The sequence below is a fragment of the Leptonotus elevatus genome, chromosome 11, assembly GCF_054856555.1.
Source record: "Leptonotus elevatus isolate MCC_2025b chromosome 11, RoL_Lele_1.0, whole genome shotgun sequence".
Classification (NCBI taxonomy): Eukaryota; Metazoa; Chordata; class Actinopteri; order Syngnathiformes; family Syngnathidae; genus Leptonotus; species Leptonotus elevatus.
Genome location: NC_141249.1, coordinates 5,769,823 through 5,797,693, shown reverse-complemented (window position 1 = coordinate 5,797,693; position 27,871 = coordinate 5,769,823). Strand labels below are relative to the sequence as shown.

Here is a 27,871-nt window from a genome sequence, read left to right as displayed (position 1 = left end):
TTTGCAGACTGAAGAGGGGATGCCTCACAGTAGTGAAAATGGCCTTGTCCCAACTTTTTTTTAGATTTGTTGACACCATGCTGGTGATGTATCGTAACCGTATCACTTTTTTAAGTCCTGGTAAAATATGCAACACTAATGGAGACAACATGCAAAATCCATACAGGAAATTTAGCTGAGATTTAAATCCATAACTTTGAGACAGAAGCACTAACCACTAGGATCACTGTTAGAGGTCATTGAAGTATATATTTTATTGGTCAGTGCCAGTGATTACATTCACTGTATACATTGGGGGGGTGAAATTTATACTCATCAAGGAATATGACTCCTGTGCAATTTATTGGACAAAATAGTGAAATAAAAGCATATTCCTCCATTTAAATAAAAACAAGCATGGACTGTTTACAAACCTGCTTACCTATCAGTGAGTGCTTTCAACTGATCGAAAAAGACATGCAGCATTCTTCACCTTCTCTAACCTCAATCACTAATTGGTGTGATTGTACCATGATTACATTATAGGTGCTCAGAAATATTTCCACCAAAATAACGATCAATAGCATTACATTTACGTTCAATAAAAATACAACAATAATTTTTTTTGTAAATAATTTCATGGAAAAGACAATTGCAATTCATATGATGATCATGTTGTCTTTAAGCATTCTGATTTACATTTGGATTATATTAAGGCAAGGCTGATTCAAAGGGAGGATGACGATGATGTGGCTGAGCTCAGCAGAGGAAGGTGAGGTCGCTCTTCCTGCAGCCGACCTGGCAGCACACTGTTGTCAGGATGTTGTTTATGTCCCGCCTGGTCAAGTCTGAGCCCGGGTGGTTTTTGATGCTCTGGAAACTTTCCAAACTGTTCTCCTCTCCTGTGGACAGACCTGCATCAACAATACACAATGAAGGACAAAAAAAATCACAATTGATTCTGTGGCATTATGTTTATTTACATACACGTGACAGATGGAGTGCAACCATCTTGTTCAATTGATTGATGTTCCCATTAAAAGCGTCCCTAATGACAATGCAGATTTCCGCTATGCAATTTGACTTGTTCAGTGTCCCTTTCCTCGTCGTGATCACTCCAACTGATAAGACTAACTGAGTTTGAGACTGAGATCTTGTAATCTTGATATGTGTGCTCCTGTGGATTAATGATGTAGACATCATGTCCTGGTCTGCCCACACATGCATGGAAAATTCTAGATTGCTAGAATATGGCGCAAGGACACAGTCAGTATCACGGTGACTGAAGCTTGTTTGGTTGTGTTTGATTGATCATTTAGAATATTTTTCTTATGTCATGTTAAGTGTTTTTCATGGTTTTTCAGGGCTCTCCTACCTCATATCTCAGTTTTTTTTTCCATCTAAGAAACTCAGGGCGCTAGGGAGAGAACCACAAGGCTTCCCATGTCTCCCTCTGTTGGTTATTGTCATTTTTTGTGTTTCTTGGACGGGTTCTGACTGTGAAGGCAAATTCTTTGTGTGTTTTTACATACTTGGTCAATAAATCTGATTCTGATTCCACAACATTATGATTGTGTTCATTGAAACTGAGCATTCATGCTTTTATAAGGGCAGAATTCTCTCTAGGTTGTCCGGCTGTATCTAATAAAGCATCTGGCCAAGGCATTATAAAAAAAAAGAAAATTAAGTTTCAGACAACCAATGTGGCAGTGTAAAAGTCTTGTTTGTCTCAGATTTCCTTCAGAGGTTCGTGATGACTGAAAATAAAATAAACATATAATCACCTAATCATGTTACTACATACAGTATACACAATTGCACCTGCATATCTTACATATTGTTTAACAACAAATTCTTCTTAAAATCCAAAGTCATGGTGACAGCCAGATAGAAATTATATTGTTCAATTCATGTTAAGGGGTTTTTGGTAAAAAAAATATCATAACAATAATACATACATACATACATACATACATACATACATACATACATACATACATACATACATACATACATAAATCAATAAATCAATAAATCAATAAATCAATAAATCAATTAATTAATAAATCAATAAATCAATAAATCAATAAAATAGTTTTTTATTTTTTTAAAGCTTTAAAAAGCTAAGACAATTTTTCATCCACATTTTCTGCTAAAATTAATTTATTTTACATCAATCAATAACAAGAAACATAAAATAAAGTGTTGGGTCAGACCTGGCCTTTATAAATAAAATCTGGAAAAATGTATTGACAACATTACTAAATACCAAAGGGATGTGCGAGTACCGATACCAGGTATCGTATTGGGACGATTCCAGGCCTTATTTCTAGGTATCGGTACTCGCGATGGAAATCAATATCGGTATCGGCCACCCTCCTGTGGAAGTTACGATCAGGGTCTTGAAAATTAGAAAAATTATTATTATCTAAATTTAAATGTTTTCCTTAAATTGCATTAAATTAATGGCAATTATCTATGCTTCTATTTTGGGATAAATTATCCGTCATTGGGGATGTTATGTATGGAAAGTACTAGTGGTATCTGTACTCAGGAGTTGGTATTGGTCTGGAATAAGTGTTATCGAACATCCCTACTATTATACTTTTCACTCATCTGATCTTTTTTTTCTTTTTTCTTTTTTCTTTTCTTAAGAGAAAGCTCAGTATTAATCTTACCGATTCAACATGTCATCATCATTGCTCTCTCTCTCTCTTTTTCTTTTTTTTCTCTCTCACTCGTCTGATCTTAACAACCAAAAACTGTACACAGGACAAACAAATAACTAAACAGTCATCTCACCATCCATGTTTGACTCGGCGGGGAACCTCCTCCAGCGGGATCCTCCGCAAGTGTACACGACGGCTCTGAGGAACTCTCGGCCACACAGTTTCACGGCTTTGACCTCGGCCCTTGTTCTGCCCACCCACGCCACGGCACAAAGCAGCAGAGGCAAAACCACGAGAGCTCGCATCCTGGATACCTAAAGTGACTTTCTTTTTCTTTTAAAGTTACTGCTGATGCCCTGAGTGGGATCTTTTCTCCTCTCTTATGGATGCCGCTCTGTCTGCTGTCCTCACTATATAGCCGTCCACCTTTCTGTTGCGGGATACTGCGCATCCCCGCACCTCCCACTTAATGCTCCTTAGCCCATCCCAGTCACACATGCACATGTTTACATGGCCACCCACCATTTCCGCTTTTTGGCCACTTTGGCCATTCTTCGAGAGAATATCACTTCCAAATGGCAATCAAATTAAACGAGGGCAACCCTTTCTGCTCCAGGTGATTACGTAGTGATTGCACTGACCTTTACTGTGGTGCATGGCTAATTAGGTGAAGCAAAGTGACCCCCCCCCCTCCCACGCTCAAGCAGATGTTTGGCGCGTTTACACACTTAGAAAGCAGTGATGTTGACTACTTTACAGCGTTTTGGACCATATGAGAGGAAAAAGTCAATGTTGACAGTCCATCAGCAAGGTCATTACAGAGACATTGATCGTGCGGTGTGATAGTCAGTATGACATTTCAGCATGATTGTTATCAGCAGACCTACTTACGGTGATCGTGCTATCATAGCATGCTTGTTTGGAAAAATATAGTCCAGTAATAAAAAAAAAAGTGTGCAATATATGTGGTGGGACAGCTGGGTAGGGTTAGTTGTTCACTTTTTAACTTTTCTCCAGGCTTGTGTGAGTTGTTTTCGGATACTGGAGCTGTCACATTCCAAAAACATCCTCAAGTTGCATTGAAGACTAAATCAGTGGTTCTAAATCTGGGTTCGATTGAAGCTCAGGGGTTTGGTGGGTCAGTCTGAGGTGTTTTTAAGAGGTCAAGACACACACCCGACTCGCCCTGCTTGGCCATCATTAGGTGCAGGACCCAGAATTGCAAAAATTCAAATCCAGATTAAACTGACTTTCAAATCCCATTTTCCTGATCCGTGGATCAGAATTTTCTTTCGCAGTATCTCAAACCTTTCCTGGATTGGATCCGAATAATTCTGCAAGATTGAGATTTCCAAATCCAACCCGCCCCTAGCATCACCATGTCCCCTAAGATTTCAGACAGAAAGTGTGTATTGTAGACCTCAATCAATCAATACACCAAATGCAAAAGGGGAGGCCATTTTGCTACTTGCTGTCCAAAGAAAATGGTGTCACAGTTGCTCAGGACAAACTCAATATTAATCTGAATGCTGTGTTTAGACTAGTGGAGGGTAGCGCATACAACATATTTTTAAGAACATTTTACATTTTCGAGTTGACTTCCTCTTTAAGTTTTGTTGATGTTAAATTTGGGCTTGAAGCAATTTATTTTACCCCCCCCCCCCATTTGTGGAATTTGGAAGTTTTTACTCTTGAGCAGTCAGTGCCACTGATACCAAATACGATACCACTCGTACTTTTGATACTTAAAATACACCCCCCCCCCCCTCCCCATGAAAAAAACAATGACAGACAATTTTAAATAAATACATTTATATTCCAATATAGCATTTTTCCTTAGAATTGAATCAAACTAATGGAAATTTTACATTCTTCTAATGTATTTTTCCTGATTGTAAAACAACCACGTCACGAGTTCTGATCCTTGAAATAAGGCTGGGTATCAGTCTGATACCAAAACCCAGCATTGTGATAAAAGGAAGTGCAATAGAATCAGACACTGTAGTACTGATGGGATACAATAAATGGTAAAACCATATTCATCACTGCACTTGTGGAAGGCATTATACTTTTGGATTGAAATTTATGACAAAAATATGCAACACATAATTTTGTTTAAAACTTCAAACATTGCTTTGAAAACCATCATTGTCCGTCTCAGAAAACATTTCTTATTACCAGTTCAGTAGTTCATGAATACTTATTGGCAGATATACAGGGAGTACAAAAGTAGGTATGCAGAAAACATATACAATACATATCTTCAAAAAAAAAAAGAAGGAACAAAATACATTAATTTTTCCTGTTTATTTATTTATTTTAAGTTATGTAAGTGTTTTTCTCTCTCTTTTTTTTTTAAATATGTGTACCTACTTTTGCATCCAATTTTCAAATAATATTTACACTGTGGCAGTAGTCCACCACAACACTATGGTTTGTACCTTTTGTGATGCCTTTCTGAGAAAATATTTTTTATGGCAGTACATAAAAAATATCAAACCAAATAAACTCATTAGGTTTTTATGCCGATTGAATTTGTGCTCGAGGGATTGTTTTTATCTCACCGAGACAATTGGTCGCCTGTTTCTCCGGGAACTAATGTTGGAACAAGTCATGACAACCAAGTCACGACACGCCCGTTAATGTATGTGTGCTCGTTTTATCTCAGGTCTGGAACTGGAATGTGTATCATCCATGATGTTTGGCTAAAAGACAGCAATAAGATAGATATCCACAACAACTGGCCACTGACAGGAATAATAGCAACATAAAATGCTATTACACTAGAAAAAAAGTGTAATCTCAACAAAATAGATAGTGTGTAAAATTAAAAATGAACAGATTTGACCAATATGTCACGTTTCATTAAATATTTTCCCTAACGATGTTTACAGAGACTGACACTATTACACTTGCATAATCAATGATGGGAAAAACGTGAGTTTGCATATTGTCAAGCACTGTTTACACCGGGCTGCAGAGAAAGATGTGTACATGATGTGTTGGACCATACACCTCATTGAACATAAAAGCAATGGCTGTAGCTGTGAGTCATGCATCAGTTGTTAAATGACACATTCAAATGGAGCCACTCATTGGCTTTCTCCTTTTGTTCTCTCTTTTAACTCACTATATTGAATTACAAATATATGCTTTCAAAACGGTTTAGTTCAATTATTTACAAGTGCAATAAAGGGGGGAGAGTGGACAAAAGAATGTTGTCAGTTCGATTAATTTAGTACATTTATCACTTCTTTTTTTTTGACCTCGTCTTTTCTTCATCACTTTCAGTTGATTTTTTTTGTCGGTTGTAAAAAAAAAAATTATAATACTTGACTCATAAACTCAAGTTTTTTTGGTGTGTTTTTTTTATCCCCTTTTCTAATGTTCTCAAATGTTGAGTTTCTTAATATTCTACTGACGTTTCTGTGTTATTCTTCCAGGCCTGATTTTTTTTTTTTATAATACTTGACTCATAAACTCAATTTTTTTTGGTGTGTTTTTTTATCCCCTTTTCTAATGTTTTCAAATGTTGAGTTTCTTAATATTCTACTGACGTTTCTGTGTTATTCTTCCAGGCCTGTAGGTGGCAGATGAGGGCAAGCCTGCAGTGCAATTTGACAGCATGGGACCGAGTGCTTCAAGTTAGGCTCATTAGACGAGTCGACACTAATATTTTGGATTGCTCGTATATTCGGAAGACTGCAGCTTTTGTGCCTCTAGTGTAAGTCGTGTTATTGTCGTTTGGAGCGGTCTTTGGCGAACCTGGGATGTCATTCCACGGTTAACTATTTAACCTCTGCAAAAGTAAGATAGCATAACAGCACCAGCCAGGAAGTGAGAGGCACTTTGTCGTTTATCGGTCACTTTTCACTTAACACTTTTACACCAAGTCTTACTATTATCTATTTTTAATAAACAACAGCAACAATATACTGCTAAGTGTCAGTGAGCAATGCTAGCATGTGATTCCGTGAATTTTCTGTTACGAAGTATTACCGGCAACTCGTAACATACCGTTATTTGACCGTGAATTGCGCGAGAACTTGAAAGTACTAATTCTGCGCCAGCTCGTAGCATGCTGGTTTAAGCGGTCGCCCCAAAAGTGCATCCCCTCTGTACATTTTTTTTTAAACTTCATTTTTACTGCAATTTCTTAACAGCTTGCTGCTAAGCCCGATAATGATGCTCTGAGGCTTGGTCCGGCGATTGATCAATCAGAGCCGTTCACGGCAAAATAACGCTAGCAGGAGAGTTGCCGGTCACGGCAAAATATACACTGCCTTCTCTGTATTGTAATTTAATAATTATCTCACAAATATTAAAACGGCATCTCATCGTTGACTTGTTTTTGTGAACTAGATCCACCATGGGGCCTGCAATCCACCAGGTCCGACACAAAGTCTTCTGGAGCCTCCATAGAATAGGACTACTTTCCCGCAGGAACCACTCTGGCATTGAAGAGCCTGCTGTTGCTCCTGCATCTTCTCACAGCAGGCGAATGAAAGCCCCGCTCCTGGTCTCTCGTCTCTATCAGCCGTCCAACCTGCGCAACATGGGCCCTGACAGCCGAGTGCAAGGTGAAGTTACCTGTAAGAGCCAGAGGCTCATGCAGCAGGGAGGACTCATTCATCCTTCAAATCCAGGATGCTACTACTACCTTCCTGCAATTGTGCGCTCCATGGAAAAACTGGTGAGATTTAATAATGTTATCAGGAATGAGAACATATTGCACTTTAGAACATGTCCCAGAAGGATCTATAACCTGCATCATTGGAGTCGATTGCGCCAAAATTTGGCCTTTTCTTAAAAAAATTAAATAAATAAAATAAAGTTTGGAATGCAAAGGGTTGGGTATCATATAAAAGGAACCCCGACTGTAATGACAAGTTTGCCCCATATGATTTATTTGGTTGTTACTTATGGAGGACCAAAACTGTATATATAAAACTATATATATATAAGGACCGCCCTGTCCTGACAGAGCGTCTGCACCATGAAATAAATAAATGTGAGAGCAGAGCGTTTATATATTTATTTTTGTATTTATTTCCACCTTTATTTTTATATTTATTTTTGCTTTTTGAATCTCATTTTAAATGTTTTTATTTAATTTTACTTATTTATTTATGGATATATTTGTTGTTGTTTTTTTAATTTACATTTACATTTATTTTTTGTATTCAGTTTTTGAAATATTTTTGTATCCGTTTTTATTTTCACTTTTATTTATTCATTTATTTATTTTGTATTTTGGCAGTCTTGGTCCGCCATAGTTACTAACATGAGATTCACTTTTCAAAAATCAATTCCAATTTAATACATTTTGTATAAACGTTATTTGTACGTAAGCTGCCATTGTTGTTTACTTTGAATGGATAAGTTCAATAACATGCAGGTGGTAAAGAAAAACAGATGTAAAGAGAAGAGGAAGTTTGTACTTATTTTTAATGTATTTTTTTCCTGTATGAAAAGTCGTTGTTCTAAAACAATACATGCTCAGTACAGGCAAATCCAGTGTTCAAAATGTATCATTTCTCCAACCGCCAGGTGAGAGTGATTGACCAGGAGATGCTGCAGATAGGTGGGCAGAAGCTGGACATGCCCAGTTTGTGCAACGCCGGTCTGTTGAGAACCAGTGAGCGTTGGGACTTGATGGGGAAGGAGCTGTTCCGTCTGAAAGATCGCCATGGTGTCGACTACTGTTTGGGACCCACGCACGAGGAGGCCGTGACCAATCTGGTGGCTCACCAGACCACACTGTCTTACAGACAGCTGCCTCTACTGTTGTACCAGGTTAGTTTGGGCATTGACCCACATTTTTTGTTTTAGGGTCAAACTTCATTTCATTTCATGTTTATTTGAATAGGGACAGATGCCGCAACATAAATGAATGATAAAAAATCTCTAATGCACAGGATCACAGCATTTGTAGCTCATGCTAATTTCCAGTGCCCGTCCCTCGCCCGTCAAAGGTCAGCTGAAGCCTGTGATGGCTAAACAATTATTGTCAAATTAAAACTTTTTCAGAACTTTTAATACATTTGACAAATATAATAGCATAGCCATCAATTTGCTGTTTCGTTCTGAAATTGCTCCATTGTTTTAGGATTAAGTTAAAGGGTAAGAAGTCAACCCCCCCAAAAATTATTGACAATATGTCATATGTGACCTCACTAGCCTAAACATGACATTCTGATTATTATTATATTTGTTGAATATAAGTTATGAAGCAAAATCCATGTTTGTCCATTTCAGGGGGCGGCCATTTTGCCACTTGCTGTTGACTGAAGATGACAAATCACAGCTTACCTGCTTTCTGAAGCTGAGCTGTAATTGGTTGTTACCTGAGACCTGAGCAACTGTGATGTCATCTTCAGTCAACAGCAGCAAATGGCAAAATGGCTGCCCCCTGAGATGGATAAAAATTGCTGGATTTTGATGCCAACTCGTATTCTATGCTACAAATGTAATATTCATCCAGTGTTACATACATACATACATATTATTGTCAAGAAATGTTTATGGTTGACTTCCACTTTAATTAACAGTGTGGCATAGCATTGAGAAGAAATTTAGATTAGATACAGTTGTGCATTAAGTATGTAAACTTTTGAGCACAGCTGTAAAAGTAGAAAAGCTAAACGTCACACACGTGACACAAAAATGCTATGAATCATCTGTCAACTTCAGCCTCTGAAAATATCAAAACAATTACCATAGTAATTTGGATTTTATGGGCATTAAGCCTTTTTCCCACCATACAGTGCACTCATAAGTTCACATACCCCAAGAGTATGTCAACTCTTAACTTCAAGCACAACTTGCAGATCTGAAAGTCAAATGTCTTTGTCTTCAACAGGTCACCCGCAAATTTCGAGATGAGCCAAAGCCCAGGTTTGGTCTCCTTCGAGGAAGGGAGTTCTACATGAAGGATATGTATTCTTTTGACGTCAGTGAGGAAGCCGCTTTTGAGACCTATGAATCTGTGTGCCACGCGTACATTCGTGTCTTCGGGCGACTGGGCCTGCGTTGCGTGCAGGTGCAGGCAGACACAGGCAACATAGGTGGAAAACTCTCTCACGAATTCCAGCTGCCCGCTGATATTGGCGAAGACAGGCTTCTGGTCTGCGGGAGCTGCTCCTTCTCTGCCAATGTAGAGACAATGGCGTCTGACAGAACCGACTGCCCCCAGTGTAAAACTGGTAACCTGACCGAGTCCAAGGGAATTGAAGTAGGCCACACCTTCTACCTGGGCAAAAAGTATTCTGGCATGTTCAACGCCACGTTCATCAATGCCCAAAACAAGCCGAGTCTTGCAGAAATGGGCTGCTACGGCCTGGGAGTGACGCGCATTCTTGCTGCGGCAATCGAGGTGTTGTCAACAGATGAAAGTATCCGCTGGCCGGGTCTTCTAGCCCCTTACCAGGTTTGTGTTCAACCCCCCAAGAAGGGCAGCAAGGAGACTGAGGCGACACGTGTGGCTGAAGAGCTCGTTCACACAATAGGACAGACGTTACCTCATCTGGAAGGTGAGGTCGTTTTTGATGACCGCACCCAGATGACCATCGGCAAGAGACTGAAGGACGCCAGCCGACTGGGCTACCCGTATGTCATTGTAGTTGGAAAGGGGGCACTGGAGGACACTCCCAAGTTTGAGGTGATCTGCCAGCAGACTGATGAGACGATGTTTTTAACTAAGGAGGAGGTCTTCTGTCTTTTGGGAACAGTGGAAATCGTGTGATTGAAATTTGGGCCTCACCTGTCTTTAATGTTACTGGAAATCATGTGTAAATGCTTACCATCCGTGAGGCATGACAATATCTCTCACTGAACAAACAGAAAATAAGAATACAATTGTATTGTTTATTAATTCTATACTATGATTAGAAAAGGAGAGAGAGATATTTTATGGATTGAGTTTTAGAATGAATGTCTTACCACTGGTGTAACCTCAATAAAGTAAAGGAGAAAACAAAGTCCACCTCAAAGCTGCTCTTCTATGACCAACGTTAATAAGGAGGTGGTGCTGGGTTTGGGTTCATTACCAGCATAGGAGGAGGCTGCGAAATGACCGTTTGGTTGACCACATTAATATTAGTTTGGTGATTGGTGTCGGTATTTAAGCTCTCGGTGCATCTGACACCAACTGCACCACATGCAGAAACAGGAAGCGACGATGTCCTTACAGAGAGAGCCCTGGGAGAAAAGTACGGCATGCGTTCAAGTTGGGAATGAATCTGTCATTTTCAAAAATGGCTTCCATCTTTGTCCGCCCTACCTCGATATATTTGCTTCGCATGCTTGCTCGCAGAGACAAGACTGCGGGAGGCACAATCAAAGGGATCTCACAAATTACATACACGGCAGGGCTGAAGATGTCACACAACGGGAGACATCGGTTTTCTCCGTATTTCCCTGAAACCATGCAGGCCAGGCAGGGGGCAGCACCAGAAACCGTAACAACCTGAGCAAAATCAAAATAAATCATCCGTGTAAAACGGTCTTGAGAGTTGACTGTGCTGCTGCTGCTGCTGCTGCTGCTGTTTGCGTTACGATATATCTTACAGGTACTGGCGCTTTCAAAGCAGCCCATGAGTCCGGTGTTCCAATCTGTGAGAGCCGCTTGCGACGCCATCTTTCCTTGTATGGCTTGACTGCGGTGAGCAGGAAAACTGATTATATATTTCATTCACAAATGACTTTCAAAACACTGAAAAGCCTTACAAAAAAAACTGATGGATTTTTTTAAATTATAAAGCAGTGCTTTGCAATGATTTTTTTGTTCCGCACTCTGAGGAAGAAAATATTTTTCACATGCCCAACTCTGCCACAACTATTATTAGTGTCAAAATTGCATTTGTCTGTAAAATTGAAAGTACACCTCTGCAGAAGAGCTAATACGCCTTGCACACTCTTTGACAATACACTATTAAAAAATCAGCTATTATGTTATTGTAACTTAAGGTATAAAACGTTTACACGCATCAATACATGTTAATACAACTTATGTTCAAAGGTGAATAACCCTTTGAGGTGAGTAGTTAAAAATATATATATAATAAGGTAAAATGTGAATATCTGAACTTGACTTAATGTGTTAAAACATTTGTTATACTGTATATAGAATATTATTATGACTTTTAGTGGAGTAAATAAATATGTTTATAAATAGTCTTCTCTTTCTACAAATTAAAGGCTATTGAGGAACCTTAATCTGAACAAAGGTGGTGACTTTTCGGAAGAACACTCCAGATCAGTCTGCAATCTGCCGCTAATTGGCGTTGCAACAGTCACCTGCGTGGCCAGAACTCGTACTGTTATGATGGAACAGTTTATGTTATGGACAATTGATAACTTTGTGGCTTCTTTTGGTTAAAAAATACATCGGTGTATGCAAAGATCTGAGCGCATCAGTAGCGTTGGCTATACTCATATGTTAAACAGCCTCTTTTTTTACAGTGTGAGAGCACCTACTGAAGTGGTTGTGCGATTACAATTTATTGTAGTACAGGAAAAAAAACAAAAAAAAGCTTCCCTGGGGTCACACACATGAAAATCTATTTTTTTTAAAATTATATAATATTAATAATAATAATTTATCATTAAAAAAAAACACTAGATGGCCCATGCGCGCCAATGAGAAGTTATTGTCTCCTGTCCTAAAATGGCTTACCAGTGATAACTTTGCTGCCTGCGCCTTGAGGCCATCTCGTGTTTTTATGCTGCATTCATGGAAAGTGGGAAATCTGATTTTTCCGACCTAGAAACAGGAAGAATGAACGGGAACGCCCGCTTAAATTTGGAAATGCCACTTGCAGTCGGGTGTGAGGGCGGCGGTAGTACTGGTACCCCGACTTCGATATGATGTCACGGGTATTTATTTATATTTATGTATTGTTCCTTTAACTTAGTTATTTGACATAGGTTCACGTAATACAACATGATTTGAAATGACTGTTTTAGCCAGGACAACAAACAATTTATCGGAATCAGCCATTTTTGCTGTGTACATTTGCGTCAAACGCTTTGAGGTCGGAACTGGGATAGTCTGACTTCCCACCTTCCTCGAATGCAGCATTAGGTCACACGCCCCCTTGAGAAGGACTAGCCTAAACAGACATTGGTGCATTTATTTGAGTGAATACATTTGATCATTTGATTTATGAGCAATTTTCACAGAGGATTCTAAGTGCTGCACGTAGTTATCAAATTTATACAAGAAAAAAATCTATTTCAAATGTAACATTAAATCATACAAATTTTTGGATGCCTGTCAGAACATGCTATCAAATGATTGTTTTTCACTACTGTATGTTATTTGAAGAGGCAGCTCTTAAAAGGCAGCTCTTTCCACGATTTAACTGTGAACTCAAGCAATACATTGAATATCAACGTTTATTCTCCATTGATAATGTAAATATTTTTTTATAAACCTGATGTGTAATACACTTTATTGATCGTTTTTTATTCAGGATTTCAAATAAAATTAATGTATTCATTTTTTCCATGGATACAACTAAAGGTTAAATCGGCATGAAAAACAGCACCCACCACACCTCCCAAACGTTGTTTTGTTTGTTTTTTTAACAGCATCTAGAATTCAAGTAATAAAAGGGATGAAATGGTGCCTAATAGTGCAAATCTTACTTGGTGATGGTTGACGCCTTGGTACAGGTGCAGTGTGCAGGTGTGAGGATGTAAGTGATGTCGGGCTGCTAAACTGAACAATGCTGACAAACTTGAATTCTTACAGTAAAACCAAAAGGAAAGTTGATCATTTTTGGAGGCGTGCCTAAAGTTAAAGTGGTGACCATAGTCGCTGTTGACTATTTTAGAATATCTGACCAGGTGGAGAAAGTTGTTTTTAGCCACTACTGACTGTTGAGCATAATGCTGTGGGCATCATTTTCAATAGAGGTTGAAGTGTACATTATAAGTTAATTGTTAATTGTCTTGAATCAGATTTAAAAAAAAAAAAAAAAAAAAAAAAGAGCCCTATATTTTATCTTGTTTTAGCTTTGTAAAATTCATCACATGATATACTGTATTCTTAAATGGTATCTAGGAAGAAAACTTGTTTTTACATTTCTGTTTTGAGCTGAACATCTTTGTTCTGCAGTTTGTTTGTTTTTTACAATTGTTTAATGACAGATGTGTAATTCTATATGGTGGAACTTTTAGCCACCCTCCGCATCAATCAACGGTTGATGATGACATCAACCAGTGTTGCACGAATTGACAAATTTGGTCCTCTTCTTTGAGGATGTTCTCTTCCTATTTCACGTCTCTATCTCTACCTCCTGCTCACCCTCCACTGATTCCCCCTCTCACCCTCACTTTTCTTTCTTGGACTTCTTCCATTTTGATTAAAAGCAGGAGAACTTACCAGCTGCATTTTTGTAGTGCTCAAACCTGATTGCTTTGTCTACCATATTGTGTTTTTAATTAACTGGCTCATGAGTGTGGTGATATGTCAATCAGTGCTTTGGAATTGCAAGGAAGTGGCATCCTACTTTTGTGTAGTGTTTTGCAAATCTCTGTGTATTCTGCAAAAAGTGTGGGGCTGACTCCGTGTTTATAATGGTGAAAATCTGGTCCAACGTTTTGTTCCTTCAGTGTAAGGTGTTGATGATAATTATGTAATTGTTTAGTTTTTAGTGTTTATGTATGGAGGTAAATATGGTGCAAAACTAATTTGTAAACATTTTTTGTACCTGTAGAAAAAAAGTCTACATTTGTATCTGTAAAAATTTTGATTTGTAACTGTAAAAATGACAACTTGTAGTCAAAGAAGTCGCCACTAGGAGTCACAAGTGTTTTTTCTGCTGCTGTCCAGTCACGTGAGTTTTGCACCATATATCTCGCTACAAAAGGTGCAAAACTGATTCGTACTTGTAGAGCGCCGTGATTTGTACTCGTAGAAGAAGAGGGTGGGCTCTGGAAGATTTGGGCGGGCTAAAGCTCAGCCTCATTGGTTGAGCGAACGACCGTCTGTTGAACTCAAATGACGCCCATGCACAAGTCCGCAATTCCAAACAGAGTAGCCACACCAGTTTACGCGTCATTTTGGAAGAAGAGGACGTCCCAGGCATGAACATTTCAACATGGTTCAATATACGAACACCGTGTGGAACAGTTTAAACGTTGGTTGACATGCAGAGCACTCCAAGTGGGCAGAAAGAAAGAAGTTTTAGTATGAAGGTAAGATTTATTGTACGAACATAGCTCGTAATCCGGTGCTAGCTAGCTAGCTCATCTCATGTTGTTGTCACGAAAACTGAACACATTGAAGTCACGATTTTTATTTCAAGATTTGAAGCCTACCAGTGTAAACATACGATCAATAGCTTGTACCTGTAAAAAAAAAATAATCAAAAAAAATACCTCATAAACTGCTGCTTAGTGCTTAGATGTGAAAATTACTATAGAGCTACAGAACCCTATTGAATGTTTTACAAGATAACCTAAACCTATAAGCAAAAGTGGACAGTACTCAGCTACTTGTATTTGACTAACATTATATTTAAGCATCTGTACTCTTACTATCATAATAAAATGAAAACAAAACGTTTTTACTGTGAGTGGATCTTTAAGCCGCTACAGGTATTTTAACCTCAACCCTTTATCCTCTGTATTTAATCTTTTTATTTTTAATATTACAATTTCTTGATAAATGTCAAAATTTTTGCAATGTATGCTTTGCAAACAGTTAAAATAAAAGGCTCTTACACTTTTAAACATACACATTTGCTTTCAACACTGAAGCCATATAAAAATAATGCAAATGGGAATGTTTATAAACAATGTCTGTGTCTATCAGTATTACCACTATTTCTGATATTAAGATGTGACAAAATTGTCGTTTTTTTCTGGCTAACAAGATAAAGCTAATATTGTCAGTGGCTGTGTTTTGATAATGACCCAGCTAGGAAGCTATGATTATTTGAAATAGTCAGATCAAATAACAACATGTATCATTCAATAAACAAGATTGTGCATCATTTGAAATGTTTTATTTGATGTCTAGAAGAGCCGTTTCTGCATCCATCCAAGACGAGAACAGTATTCTTGTCACAAACAGAACAAAAGTTATTGATGGAGCTGTATGAGGAATTCAAGACTCACCAAAAAAGACAATACTGCTGCTATCACTAAGACAAGGGAAATATCATTGGGAGAAAAAAAAAGCCGACAGACTAAATATATAAGTTATAATTGTTTCATGTTAGATGTGTATTTCACATTAATCGTGTTATTAATTATTGATTTAATGTAAAGCACTTCGAATTGACCTACGTATTCATTCTTCACTGTTACATCTCAGCAGTAGCCAAAAGCGACCATGGCAACAAGTCGGCAAGTAGCCTATAACAATATATATAAAAAATAAGACTAAATAGGTGTTGAGCTGTAAATATATGTTGCCCATTATTGTAGCCACCAGAAAAAAAGACTAAGACCACTGCCACAGGTGGGGGAGGGGACCACCGCCTGCTACATTCACATCAGCAGAAGATCTGCAAAATAGTTTTCCATAATCCGGCTTGATGGAATACCCCCAGGTGTCATCTCCTGTCTCTTGGCTGCTTGCTGATGGAGTGGGTCATCCTTTTCACTGATGCTTCAGCAGTGTCTGCAGCAGTTGTCTCCAGCTTTTGAGCAACATTTTGAAATATATGAGATTCTCATTTAATTAAAAATAAATAAACTAACATTTGACCTAGTTACTTTTGTTAAAGTAGCTAGGTGACAGTGACACTGCTCACATCTTAGTGATACAGATAGATAGCATTTCAAAAGCAGAATAGACAATATTTAAATAAGAGTAATGTTACATTGGAAAATTTAACTCAAGTAGAAATTAAAAGCGCAGAAAAAATACTTGCACAAATATTTGAGTACTGTGAATGATGAGTAAACTAAGAGTGGAAGAGCCTTTTTTTTTTTTTTACTGTTTGCAAAGCATACATTGCAAAATACTGACATTTGTCAATAAATTGTAATATTTAAAATAAAATGATTAAATACAGAGGATAAAGGGTTGAGGTTAAAATACCTGTAGCGGCTTAAAGATTCACTCGCAGTAAAAACGTTTTGTTTTCATTTTATTATGATAGTAAGAGTACAGACGCTTAATATAATGTTAGTCAAATACAAGTAGCTGAGTACTGTCCACTTTTGCTTATAGGTTTAGGTTATCTTGTAAAACATTCAATAGGGTTCTGTAGCTCTATAGTAATTTTCACATCTAAGCACTAAGCAGCAGTTTATGAGGTATTTTTTTTAGATAATTATTTTTTTACAGGTACAAGTTATTGATCGTATGTTTACACTGGTAGGCTTCAAATCTTGAAATACAAATCGTGACTTCAATGTGTTCAGTTTTCGTGACAACAACATGAGATGAGCTAGCTAGCTAGCACCGGATTACGAGCTATGTTCGTACAATAAATCTTACCTTCATACTAAAACTTCTTTCTTTCTGCCCACTTGGAGTGCTCTGCATGTCAACCAACGTTTAAGCTGTTTCACACGGTGTTCGTATATTGAACCATGTTGAAATGTTCACGCCTGAGACATCATTTTCTTCCAAAATGACGCGTAAACTAGTGTGGCTACTCTGTTTAGAATTGCGGACTTGTGCATGGGCGTCATTTGAGTTAAACCCACGGTCGTTCGCTCAACCAATGAGGTTGAGCTTTAGCCCGCCCAAATCCTCCAGAGCCCGCCCTCTTCTTCTACGAGTACAAATCACGGCGCTCTACAAATACAAATCAGTTTTGCACCTTTTGTTGCGAGATAAATGGTGCAAAACTCACGTCACTGGACAGCAGCAGAAAAACCACTTGTGACTCCTAGTGGCGACTTCTTTGACTACAAGTTGTCATTTCTACAGGTACAAATCACAACTTTTACAGATACAAATGTACACTTTTTGTACAGATACAAAACATTTTTTGTACAGGTACAAATTTGTTTTTACAGATACAAATTTGTTTTACACATACACTTTTTTTTTTACAGGTACAATTTTTTTTTTTTATAGGTACAAATCAAGACTTTTACAGATACAAATTTAGACTTTTTCCTACAGGTACAAATTTTTTTTACAAGTTAGTTTTGCACCATATTTACCGCCATATTAATGCACTTGAAAAAATTTAGAGAAAGTACGACTACAAGTACGACTGAAAGAGTAAGTGGAACCTCGAGTTACGAACAAAATTTTGGTCGAAAATATGCCTCCAGTTAAGTACATGTTTCGTTTTAGGAAACTTATCATCATGTGTGAGCGGATGGAGCATACTGTGCGTCTCGCGCTAATAATTAGACCTAATTGAGGTCGCCTTTAATTAAGACTAACAAGGTCACAGAACCAATTAAGTTCGTTAATTGAGGTACCACTGTTTGGCTGTTGTTGGAAATCATTTCCTTGATTTCTGCGTGTTCAAATAAATTCAAAGTGGAAATCTGTGAACAAGTTTGCCAGCTTTATTTCAGATTCTGAAAGTCACCTGTAGTACTGCTCAATCATCGCAGCTCACCCACAGATGTGTTCTTTACAAAGTTCATGCGTGCATTTATACATATGGTTCCCTCCCCCTCATTGACCATTCGGCCCTTTCTCAGCATGTGATATTTCCTGTCACCCCAATTCTACACACCCCCTCTCTTATCTCTTCCTTCGGGATGTGTGCCACACTGGGCCCCCCTCTCCCTCTACCAGGCCCCCCTTTTGATCTTGTCCTGTCAGCAGAGTGAGATACAATCTGGCCAACTCCTATTGAGTTCTTCCAGTCCTTAACAAACATGAGGTATACAATTGGCTTCCTAGATAAACTATTGACCTCGGGAGAGCTGGCTCCAGAGATTCTCGCATACCTGCTGTGTGGATTCTGACACCTCACTTCCTTAGGGGGAAAACAGACCACATTCTACCACAGTTTTATTGATCTAACTAAAATCAAAAACACTTTAAAGAATATATATATGTAAAACAGAAAAACAATATTAATAATTGTATCACTGTTAAGAATGCAATTTCATGGAACATCAACCAAGAAAGCCTTGCTGGTCTTCTTGGTGGTCCGTTTCCGAGTCCACTTGGTAAATGAACAGACGGATTTTGCAAAATATGAAAATATGAGAGACAGATCGAGAGTGATATAAGACAGAGAGACCACAACTTCCACCGCCCTCACCTTATTAATGTCGCCATTTGAAAACCTACAAATGTGTTATTATGCATATGATAGTAGATTATCGAAGTCTTAAAATGTGTGTTTGTGTGATTTTTGTGGGTATTTGATCAGTCCGATATCTATTGTTAGGCGGAACTAGTGATGGCAAAGTGAAGCTTTGTGAAGCACTGAATTTGAACAGTTATAGTGCCCTCTCTTGGCGGAAAGTAAGACTGCAGTGGATTTAAAACATCTTAGTTTTGAAATAGTTGATGCCCTGCAGGGAGCAGTGACGGGAGTCGGAGGCGGAGTGCCAAACCACGGAGCCAAGTGCCACGGCGCTTTATTGACAAATTTGACATCTGCTTTCTCAACTCTTCACTTGCGTGCGGGAGGGAAGTGAGACGGCTAATCAACTTCCGTTCAGTCCGTCAAACAAAACATCCCCACCCGATAAGAGGAGCGATTCATAAAATGTATAGATTAAATAAGGTACGCACTATATAAATAAATGAATTCTTAAAAACGAGGTGTTATGATTCTATGTGAGTGTTTGTTAATATTAATGTTCAATAAAGTTAAAAAACAACAACTATGGAACCTTCGGCTCACGGCTGTTGCCGCACGAACTATTTGGCGAGTCGTGCCATCGTTACACGTATAGTGTGACAATCAATAGTTTGTCTTATGTAGACGGTGATTATCTGTTTTGACTTAGGAAAACGGCGCACACATAACTTTTTGAGTTATGGCCTCCCCGGTTGTACAAAATGATAGCGACGATGATGACGTTTTCGCGGAAGCCTTCAAGTGCCACAAATACAAAAATGCCTTCAATGAAGACAACTGGGAAGAGGTCAGATGAACTATCTACACATTTATTAATGGCGTATCTTTGCTGGCGAGGGGGCTCATACTCATATATTTATTATGGCAGCTAGCCATGCTATGAGCGATAGCTGTAGTTTGTGTTTGGACTCTGGGTTTTGTTAGTATGTGAACATGTAGCGTAGCAGGGGTGGGCAAACTCGGCATTCGAGGGCCGTAGTCGTGCAGGTTTGGGATGTTTCACTTCTCCAACACACCTGATTATGATCACCTCATCAGCAAGCTCTGCATAACGATTACGTTCATTGGGATCAACTGTGCTGGAGTAGGGAAACGTCAGAATCATGCAGGACTCCGGCCCTTGAGGACCGAGTTTGCCCTTATGCAGACTTGTTTTCTATGTTATAACGTAAATACACTTTTGGGTGATAGTTACAATCATTGTAGACTTGAACAAGCAACAATGCCATTTGTGACACAAGCATATATGGTAGTGAAACACATTACACACAGCGGTCATGCCCCTTGGAGAGATGGACACACATATACGTCAACCCCCATAACTACAGTGAATACTTATTCCAATATATTTCACTTATTTGGTATTTGTTTAATGTGATAAAAAATGCTCAGAAATTGTGTAAATATAAAAGTAGTTTGGGAACTTTGGAAATGCATTCTTAAGGAAGTAGCTGCCTTCCATTGTAAATATTATTACAAATATGGTTGCTTGTGAACACGTCCTATATGTTGTTGTTGTTTAATTTCGACAAAAACTATACAATGCGCTCCTTCTCTCCCTCTGGTCCATATTTTATGTGGTACTTAACATGTGACTAAACAGCAGAAATGTGATGAGATTAGCAAAAACTAACACCAGATTCGGATTCAGCGCCCCAAAATGGGCCGAAATCCATTGAAAATTTTCATGCAAGAAAAATCATGTTGACCAGTGAATCAACCTATAACCTGAAGTTCCTTACGCCCCTCTTCTCTGGTCTTATTTAGGAGTTTAATAAGATACCCATGTTCATGAAAACGGTACCCGATGAGATTGACCCCAAAGAATATCCTGAGCTAGCTCATATCCAGGCTATCATCCACGATGAAGACAGGACCCCAGAAGGTATGTGTGCCACAAATTTTATCCTGTTGTTAATATGAACTGTATGTGTCCAACATGAAGTGATACAAATTTTGTTTTATTCTCCAGAAAAAGCGCAAAGTTTAAAGAATGAGGGCAATGCCTTTTTCAAGGAGAAGAATTACCTAAAGGCCATAGTGGCATACACAGCAGCTTTGAAGAGTGAATGTGGTGATCAAGACCTGGACACCGTTCTTCTCACCAACAGAGCAGCAGCACACTTTCATCTTGGTACAACATTCTCCTTGAAGTTAAACACTACAAATAAATCAATGTCCTTCTAAATGATTAGGAGTAACTTTTTAGATGTGATCTGTTGACATGTAGGCAACATGCGATCTTCGCTGAATGACGCTGCAGCCGCAAAGAAGATCAAACCAGACCATCTTAAAGCCTTGATTAGAGGTATGTTTTACACTAATTAGCTAGGTGAAACAATATTCTCGCATGCTTTGTCCAGTTTATTTTTGTCTATCAGACAGTGACAACATTGTTACTGTGGTTAATTTATTGAATGTCATTCAAATCAGTTTCATTTCATGTGAATCTTTTTGACAATCTTTGTGGTTATCTTAGGATTGTGATTTGTATTTCTAGTTGGATGTGATTGTACGTGTGTTCAGGTGCTGAGTGTTGCATTGAGTTGCGTAACTTTGCAACAGCCATGCAGTGGTGTGTAGAGGGTCTTAGAGCTCATCCTAAAGACAAGAAGTTGCAGGACCTGAGAACAGCAGCAGACAAACACAAGGTAACATCTATCCTAAAGGTAAATAGGTGTCAATTTATACAATTCAGTTTTTATTCAATTTTTTTCTTTACCACAGAGGGCAGCAGAAAGAGATGCTAGAAAGGCCAAGGTCAAAGAAAATAAGTTGGCTAATGAGAAAGAAGCTCTAATGGCCGTGATTAAGGTTATAATAAGACATACTAACATCTAGAGTGACAAGAGATCTTCTGTTGGTGACTGGGAACAATCTTAAAATTGAAAACTTTGTTGCAGGAGCGAGGCATCAAGTTCCTCCAGTCGGTGAAGCCTCGTCAGTCGGGTTCAGACGGGGAGGATGACAACGAAGGGTCTTCGACTGCAATAGCTGAGCTGAGCCTGGACGGTCTGAGCTCGCACCAGGCCACAGGAGCTCAGGTCTTCCTGGATGAGCAGCACAACCTGCATTGGCCTGTGCTGTTCCTCTATCCCGAACATCAGCAGAGTGACTTCATCTCGGCTTTCTGCGAAAACAACAGGTACATCTTGTGGCACGGTGTTAAGAATACTGTCTGTGTTGTTTTTTAAATCACAGTGTTCATTTTTTATTTTATTTTTTCCCCATTAGTTTTGTAGATCACTTTGCTGTCATGTTTGGGGAAGAACTCCCACCTTGGGATGTGGACAGAAAATATCACCTGCAAAATTTACAGGTTTGTTAATCTGATTCTTAAAAAAAACAGCAATATAATTTGAAGCATACGATGTCTAAAACCAACAAGTCCTCCAACAATAAGGACCATATTGGTCGTTTTACCATGCACCAAAATACAGCCAAGTGTTACATAATGTAGTTTATTGACCTCTACCGGCCATGTTAAATAGCAAAAAAAGTAATGGGAATCAAACCCGGGTCCACTAGTCGCAAAACGAATGCTTATCTTACTGAGCTAACAGGTTAGTAATGATCTTAGACTACGATCTAGGCAATTTTTTCGCCCAGGTCACATATTTCCGACCTCAATATTTGAAAAGTCAAATATGCGCTCTGCGGGGTCGGGGGCATTAAGCTTGATTTATGCTTAACGCATCCGCGAGGTCCGCACGGCTCAGGAGACGTACGTGAAAGTTGTTTCGAGTAACTTGTTGTGACTTTATATTTGACTTTAATTTAATCCCACTTGGAACCTGAAGTATAAAGATGGCATTTGTGGCGGTGATATTAGTCATTTAGCCACGCAGGCGAATCATTTATTACGCGCGACAATGACGGGACGTCACCGTTGGAGAGAAAAAAAGGAGCGATCTCCGTGAGATGAACAGGATCACCTAATTTTCACAAAATATTATTTCTACCTCCTCCTGCATCACTCCTCTGTAGATATGAGATGGTAAAAATATGAGCCCCGACGACGGACTTATAGGAGTCCGTGGCCCTGACATGCGGAACCATACGTATTTACTTCCGTAAACAGCGTTGAGTGACGTTGTATCTTCTTCTGCACATGCGGGTCACTTTGGGGACGCATTACGTCCACACAGCAGGCAGACTGAGGTCGAAATTAATAGGTAATGTGAAAAAAAAATCGGATTTCACCCAAAAATTGGAATTGGGCATTAGGACCTGCAGTGTGAACGTAACCTTAGTGGGTTTTTTTTAGTGTTCACATGTATGTCAATGCACCGTCATGGACTAATGGATGGGGTTAGGATGAGGCTTTCAGTGAGATTGTACAATACGTGTTACGTCTTTACATGGGACACTAATGGTTGAGGCCAGTAAAAGGCACAGTAAGATTGTAGATAACTACTAAACATGTAGACAACACTAAAACAATCACTGGCCAAGTAGCTCAGTCAGATAAACACTCGTCTTCGGACCGGACGGACTAGGTTGGGGTCCTGCTTTTGGATTCTTGGACTATTTAACATGGCCGATAGAGGTCGCTAAACTAAAATATGCAACACTTGGTCATAATTTGGCACCTTTTCAAAACGACCTATGTGGTTGTATTTATTGGAGGACTGTCTCTCTAAAACAAATATCAATACATAATCAAACATACATAATGCATTTTGTTTACTAAATAGAGTTGCTATTCCAGTGTTTTATTTGATGAGTAATGAACTTCTCGCTCTGTAGCTGTTCTTTGAGGATGAGGAGAGGGAGACGCTCTACAAAGTTGACCCAGAAACTTCACTATTAAAAGTGTTGCAGCACAAAAGGTATTTATGGCCAAATAATTGAGAAGGGAAGGACGGCTTTTACAAGATGTCAGAAAAGTTCCAGGAATATAAAAATATATAATATATATTTTTTAGTAATAATACAAGACATTCAAGGTCATCATGCAGCATAAAAAGAAATAATTCATTTATTTATTTTTGCTGCTCTCTCTCAAGCTCAAGGTGACCCAATTTGAACACATCCGGATGGCCGTGAATCTTTCCAGGCATGTGTGAAACGGTGCAGAGAAGGCTGGGAAAGCACGTTAGGCCTGGTACACATCTAACGATAGATAATTGGGCTGTTTTCGCAACCTTGCCAGCAAGATGAATTCTTGCGGCATTTGTGAGTTTACAAATTCCGGAGAATACATCTTGTACCGCTCCCGCTAATACGTTTGCAGCCGACCTTTTTTAGGTCGGACCAATCAGGCCTTGTTTAGGCGGGACGAAACCACTGAATAAATACCTCGATGGCGAAGGTTCGGACAAACAACCCTAACAGACGAATGGACGCTACAATTAATTCCATTCTTGCAGAATTACTCACTGTTTTCTTGTTGAATTTGAACAGCGAGAGGCGCTTTGTTCATTTTTATTTGGTAAAGATGTTTGTTTTTTTAAGTGCGCCTCACATGTCCCGCTCCAAATAGCCTACAAATGCGTCATCCGCACCGCACGCATCCGTGCCCGCCGGTGCGAACTACTGTACATTGACTATAAAGTCCAATTGCACCGCCAGAAAATGCTCAGTTGCTCACCCTATGTTTGGTTTTTAATGTACCATTCGTCAACGTGTCTGTGGTGTGGACGCATTTGAATTTATATTGTGCTTTGTTAAAATGCCCGTGCTAATTATGCCAAAATATTTTATAATATTATAATTTTAATTAATTATAATAAATGCAACGATAATAACAAATTGGCATAATTTTTTTTTCGGCTTTTCGTTTTTTTGCCAAGCATTTCTCATTTTCGGTTTTCGATTTCGGCCAAAAAATTTCATTTCAGTGCATCCCTAATAAAAACAAATGTCCGGGACCTACCCATGTTGTGAGGATAATAAGACCATCCATTAGAGAACACACCTCGAGCTCCTTCACTCGAAATATATTTGATCACGAGATTTATGTCACGCCACATGTATCATGTATACATCTGTATGATCAAGCTGGTAAATCCTGTTTTTATTCCCTATAAAATATACAAATGTCTTCATGTATGGCATATGTAACCGGTAAACAATCTCTTAGGATAAAAAAAAAAACATCTGTAAGTGTGTACTAAGCCTGAACTCCAGGGGATTACCTCAAAAGCAAAAACTTATTTGGATTTTAAATCCATCCATATATCTTTCGTGGCATTAGTCTTGGAACTTTTTCTGCCTTGTGTAATCTAAAGTGGGCCCTTTATTTTTTCCTGCCCTCTTATTTTGTAGCCAAAAATAAATACCCAAATAATTGATTCCACTATTGTACTAGTGGTCCATGTATCCTGTATTATGGTTTATTATTGGGTTTGTTTGGGGTTTTCTTGCTCAGTATATTTTTATACTTGGCATCTATTTTAAAAAGAGGTTGCCATTCGGAAAGTATATTACGTATCCACCTGCACTGCCTTATAATAATTCATACTACCTTTGACACATGTTAATATTCTTCCACTTAATCACCAATAAATAAGACGAAATCTTTGGTAGGCCCCGTGCTTAACTATTGAATCAAATTTAAAATTTGCCACATTTGCGCTTCGCTTAAGTTCTAAGCTGTATTTTCTTGGCTGCGTAGCCAGAATAAATTGATAATTAAATCCTGCTTTTCATGTGTGCATAACTAAGACCTTTTGCAAGATTTAAATCCACAAGTCATGCTCTAATTATGGTGTGCGTCATGTTTCCCCCTCGTGATTGGAAAGAATGTCATTGAATGATACAACCTGTTTCTGTCTTCATAATTAGCAATAATTATTTGTCAGTCGTTACATTTCATTTATGCAGTAGTGCAATAGGAAAGCAGTGCTTCTCAACTCTTGTCACGGATACAAAAATGCTGACTCATTATTATACCTGCATAAAGTAGACAGATACTGATACTGGTATCGTTTTGTATTGCTGTACTTTTCTAGTACCGCTATACTGTGCAACCTTAGCTGCCAGCTGGGCACTACAGTTGCTTACATGTTCAAAGTGCTTTTCAGGGTTACTGATGAAGAAACTGATCAACTTGAATACTGCATGGACAAAAATGAAAATACTGTTTTGAAATTAAATATATGGCCACAATGCACTGATAAAACGTCAATAGTTTGCACTGGGTTATTAACGTTATTTTCAACTTTAAAGGCAAGTCTCACCCAGGGTTATTATAGTTTTGGAATTTTCATTTTAGTTAGTTTTGATTTCGTTTTGAGCTTTTATTTATTTATTTATTTTAGTTTTAATTAATTTCAGGGTGGTTCTGTTAGTTTTGATTAGTTTTAGTTTAATAAATGCTTAGTTTTTGTTTAGTTTTAGTTTCATGTTTGTTTGTTTTTAAAGTGTATTACTGGTGCGCAATATAAAAAAAACATGGTAAAATAAAGAAAGTAACACATTTCTTACCTAGTGTTGCATTTCAGCTGAGCCATTTGAGGCAAAAGTCAAGCATGCAAAATTGTCGCCTTGGAGCGACATCATCTGAAGGTGCTTTTCTATTGGCTGCTGCTAGATGACCTCACTCCTATGTGACACACTTTCAAACGTCCTTATTCCGGTTAATATCAAAATAAATCTACTTAAAATCACGTTGAAAATCATCCCCAAAGGCTCATGCATTCAAATAATCACCTAAGACTAAAACTAAGGAAATTTTTGCTATAATTATAGTTAGTTTGTTAGTTTTGTAAACGTAAAATTAAGTTTCAGTGAGTTTTCGTTTTTTTAAAAGCATTTTGTATTTATTTTATTTCGTTAACAAAATTGTTTATTTTATTTTATTTTTTTCATTAGTTTTCGTTAACTAAAATAACTTTGGTCTCACCTGGGCCGCATGTTAAATATTTCACTGTGTCGTAAGTTTAGAACAGGGTTCTGCTTATACGTCAGCAAGATAACCGAAATTTTTGCACAAAATTGGACCGTGCCGTAGTTGATCACGTCATGGTTACAGACAGTAAATATTTCTAAATGAGCATGCTTCTTGGACCATGTGACAAACATTTTTTTTATGCCGTTGCACAAACTCGTTACCTGGAAATTTTTTCACTAGCTCTCTGCAAGCTCCCCAGAATGGCTCTCCTGCCCACTTTTGGGTCCCGAATTGCCATTTGAAAATTACAGCCATAGAGGATATGATCCTTGCGTATTTTCAACAACTTGTTTAGACCTTCTTCCTCACAACGCTCTCTCTTTCTGTTTTGCAGGTTTTTTGTCAAGGTGGGTACGCCCAGCTTCATCATTTTGGTGAATGGCTCATCATTCTGGAAGAAATATTTAACAGGAAAGACAATACGGGGATTGTGAAATAGATGCCATTCAGTTTTTATACTATAGAAGAAAATGTTTGCTGAAGACTTAATTCACCCAAAGAAAATGGATCCTGTTGTGGCAATGGGAGCAAAAGCCAGAATATATCTACAGCAGGGGTTTTTAATCATGATCTTCATCTATATGAAGACATTAATCATGTTTTAATGACTTGTAGGAAACTGATAAATCAAGGCTTGAAATAAGCGGTTTTGCATTGCACTTTTTAGGGCAAAATTTACATTTTGCGCCTCATCAAAACACATTGATTAGCAAAACTGAGAAGCAAACACCAAGATGTCCGTTGGGCAGGACACACATCACCTACCACGGGTTGTTGGAGGTCAAGGCAAACTCGGTGCTACTTGCGCCGCATCAGCTAGCTAGATACAAATTCCTGCTGGCTACTAGCGTGGATAAACAAACACGTTCGGGAGTCACTCCTATATCAGTTATCATGGCCTCCAGGGCGGCAGTTAATCTACATTTCTGACAATTTCGAAAATACGCAGTTTAAACTGAAATTTATATTTGCATGAAATTGCCTCACTGAAAATGTTTCTAGGCAAGAAAATACAGTTTTTTTATGTAAATGTAAGAAATAAAAACTGTTGATTATATCAAAAACAAAACGAA

General features: G+C 38.4%; 3 protein-coding genes and 1 pseudogene across 4 annotated transcripts; 2 read left to right on the top strand and 2 right to left on the bottom strand.

Annotated features, from left to right (window-relative positions):
• Positions 1 to 340: 340 nt before the first annotated feature.
• On the bottom strand, positions 341 to 3,062 carry insl5a (insulin-like 5a). Its single transcript, XM_086089721.1, has 2 exons — positions 2,782 to 3,062; positions 341 to 893 (listed from the first exon to the last, which is right to left on the bottom strand). Exons 1-2 carry the CDS (start codon positions 2,951 to 2,953, stop codon positions 739 to 741), a joined length of 327 nt encoding a protein of 108 aa, XP_085945847.1. The 5' UTR covers positions 2,954 to 3,062; the 3' UTR covers positions 341 to 738.
• A 3,180-nt stretch (positions 3,063 to 6,242) lies between these two features.
• pars2 (prolyl-tRNA synthetase 2, mitochondrial) lies at positions 6,243 to 10,627 on the top strand. 2 transcript variants are annotated; one of them, XM_086089463.1, is made up of 4 exons: positions 6,243 to 6,372; positions 7,011 to 7,341; positions 8,199 to 8,444; positions 9,511 to 10,627. In XM_086089463.1, exons 2-4 carry the CDS (start codon positions 7,018 to 7,020, stop codon positions 10,390 to 10,392), a joined length of 1,452 nt encoding a protein of 483 aa, XP_085945589.1. In that variant the 5' UTR covers positions 6,243 to 6,372; positions 7,011 to 7,017; the 3' UTR covers positions 10,393 to 10,627. The 2 variants fall into 2 exon arrangements, with proteins under 2 accessions (XP_085945589.1, XP_085945590.1); XM_086089464.1 differs by having other exon boundaries at positions 6,306 to 6,455.
• Positions 10,628 to 10,660: 33 nt separating this feature from the next.
• LOC147165583 (cornifelin-like) lies at positions 10,661 to 11,286 on the bottom strand (annotated as a pseudogene).
• Positions 11,287 to 19,473: 8,187 nt separating this feature from the next.
• Positions 19,474 to 27,867, top strand: ttc4 (tetratricopeptide repeat domain 4). The gene is made up of 10 exons (XM_086088791.1): positions 19,474 to 19,688; positions 20,669 to 20,786; positions 20,874 to 21,035; positions 21,132 to 21,209; positions 21,428 to 21,552; positions 21,629 to 21,715; positions 21,805 to 22,046; positions 22,136 to 22,220; positions 23,651 to 23,733; positions 27,133 to 27,867. Exons 1-10 carry the CDS (start codon positions 19,581 to 19,583, stop codon positions 27,230 to 27,232), a joined length of 1,188 nt encoding a protein of 395 aa, XP_085944917.1. The 5' UTR covers positions 19,474 to 19,580; the 3' UTR covers positions 27,233 to 27,867.
• Positions 27,868 to 27,871: the final 4 nt, after the last annotated feature.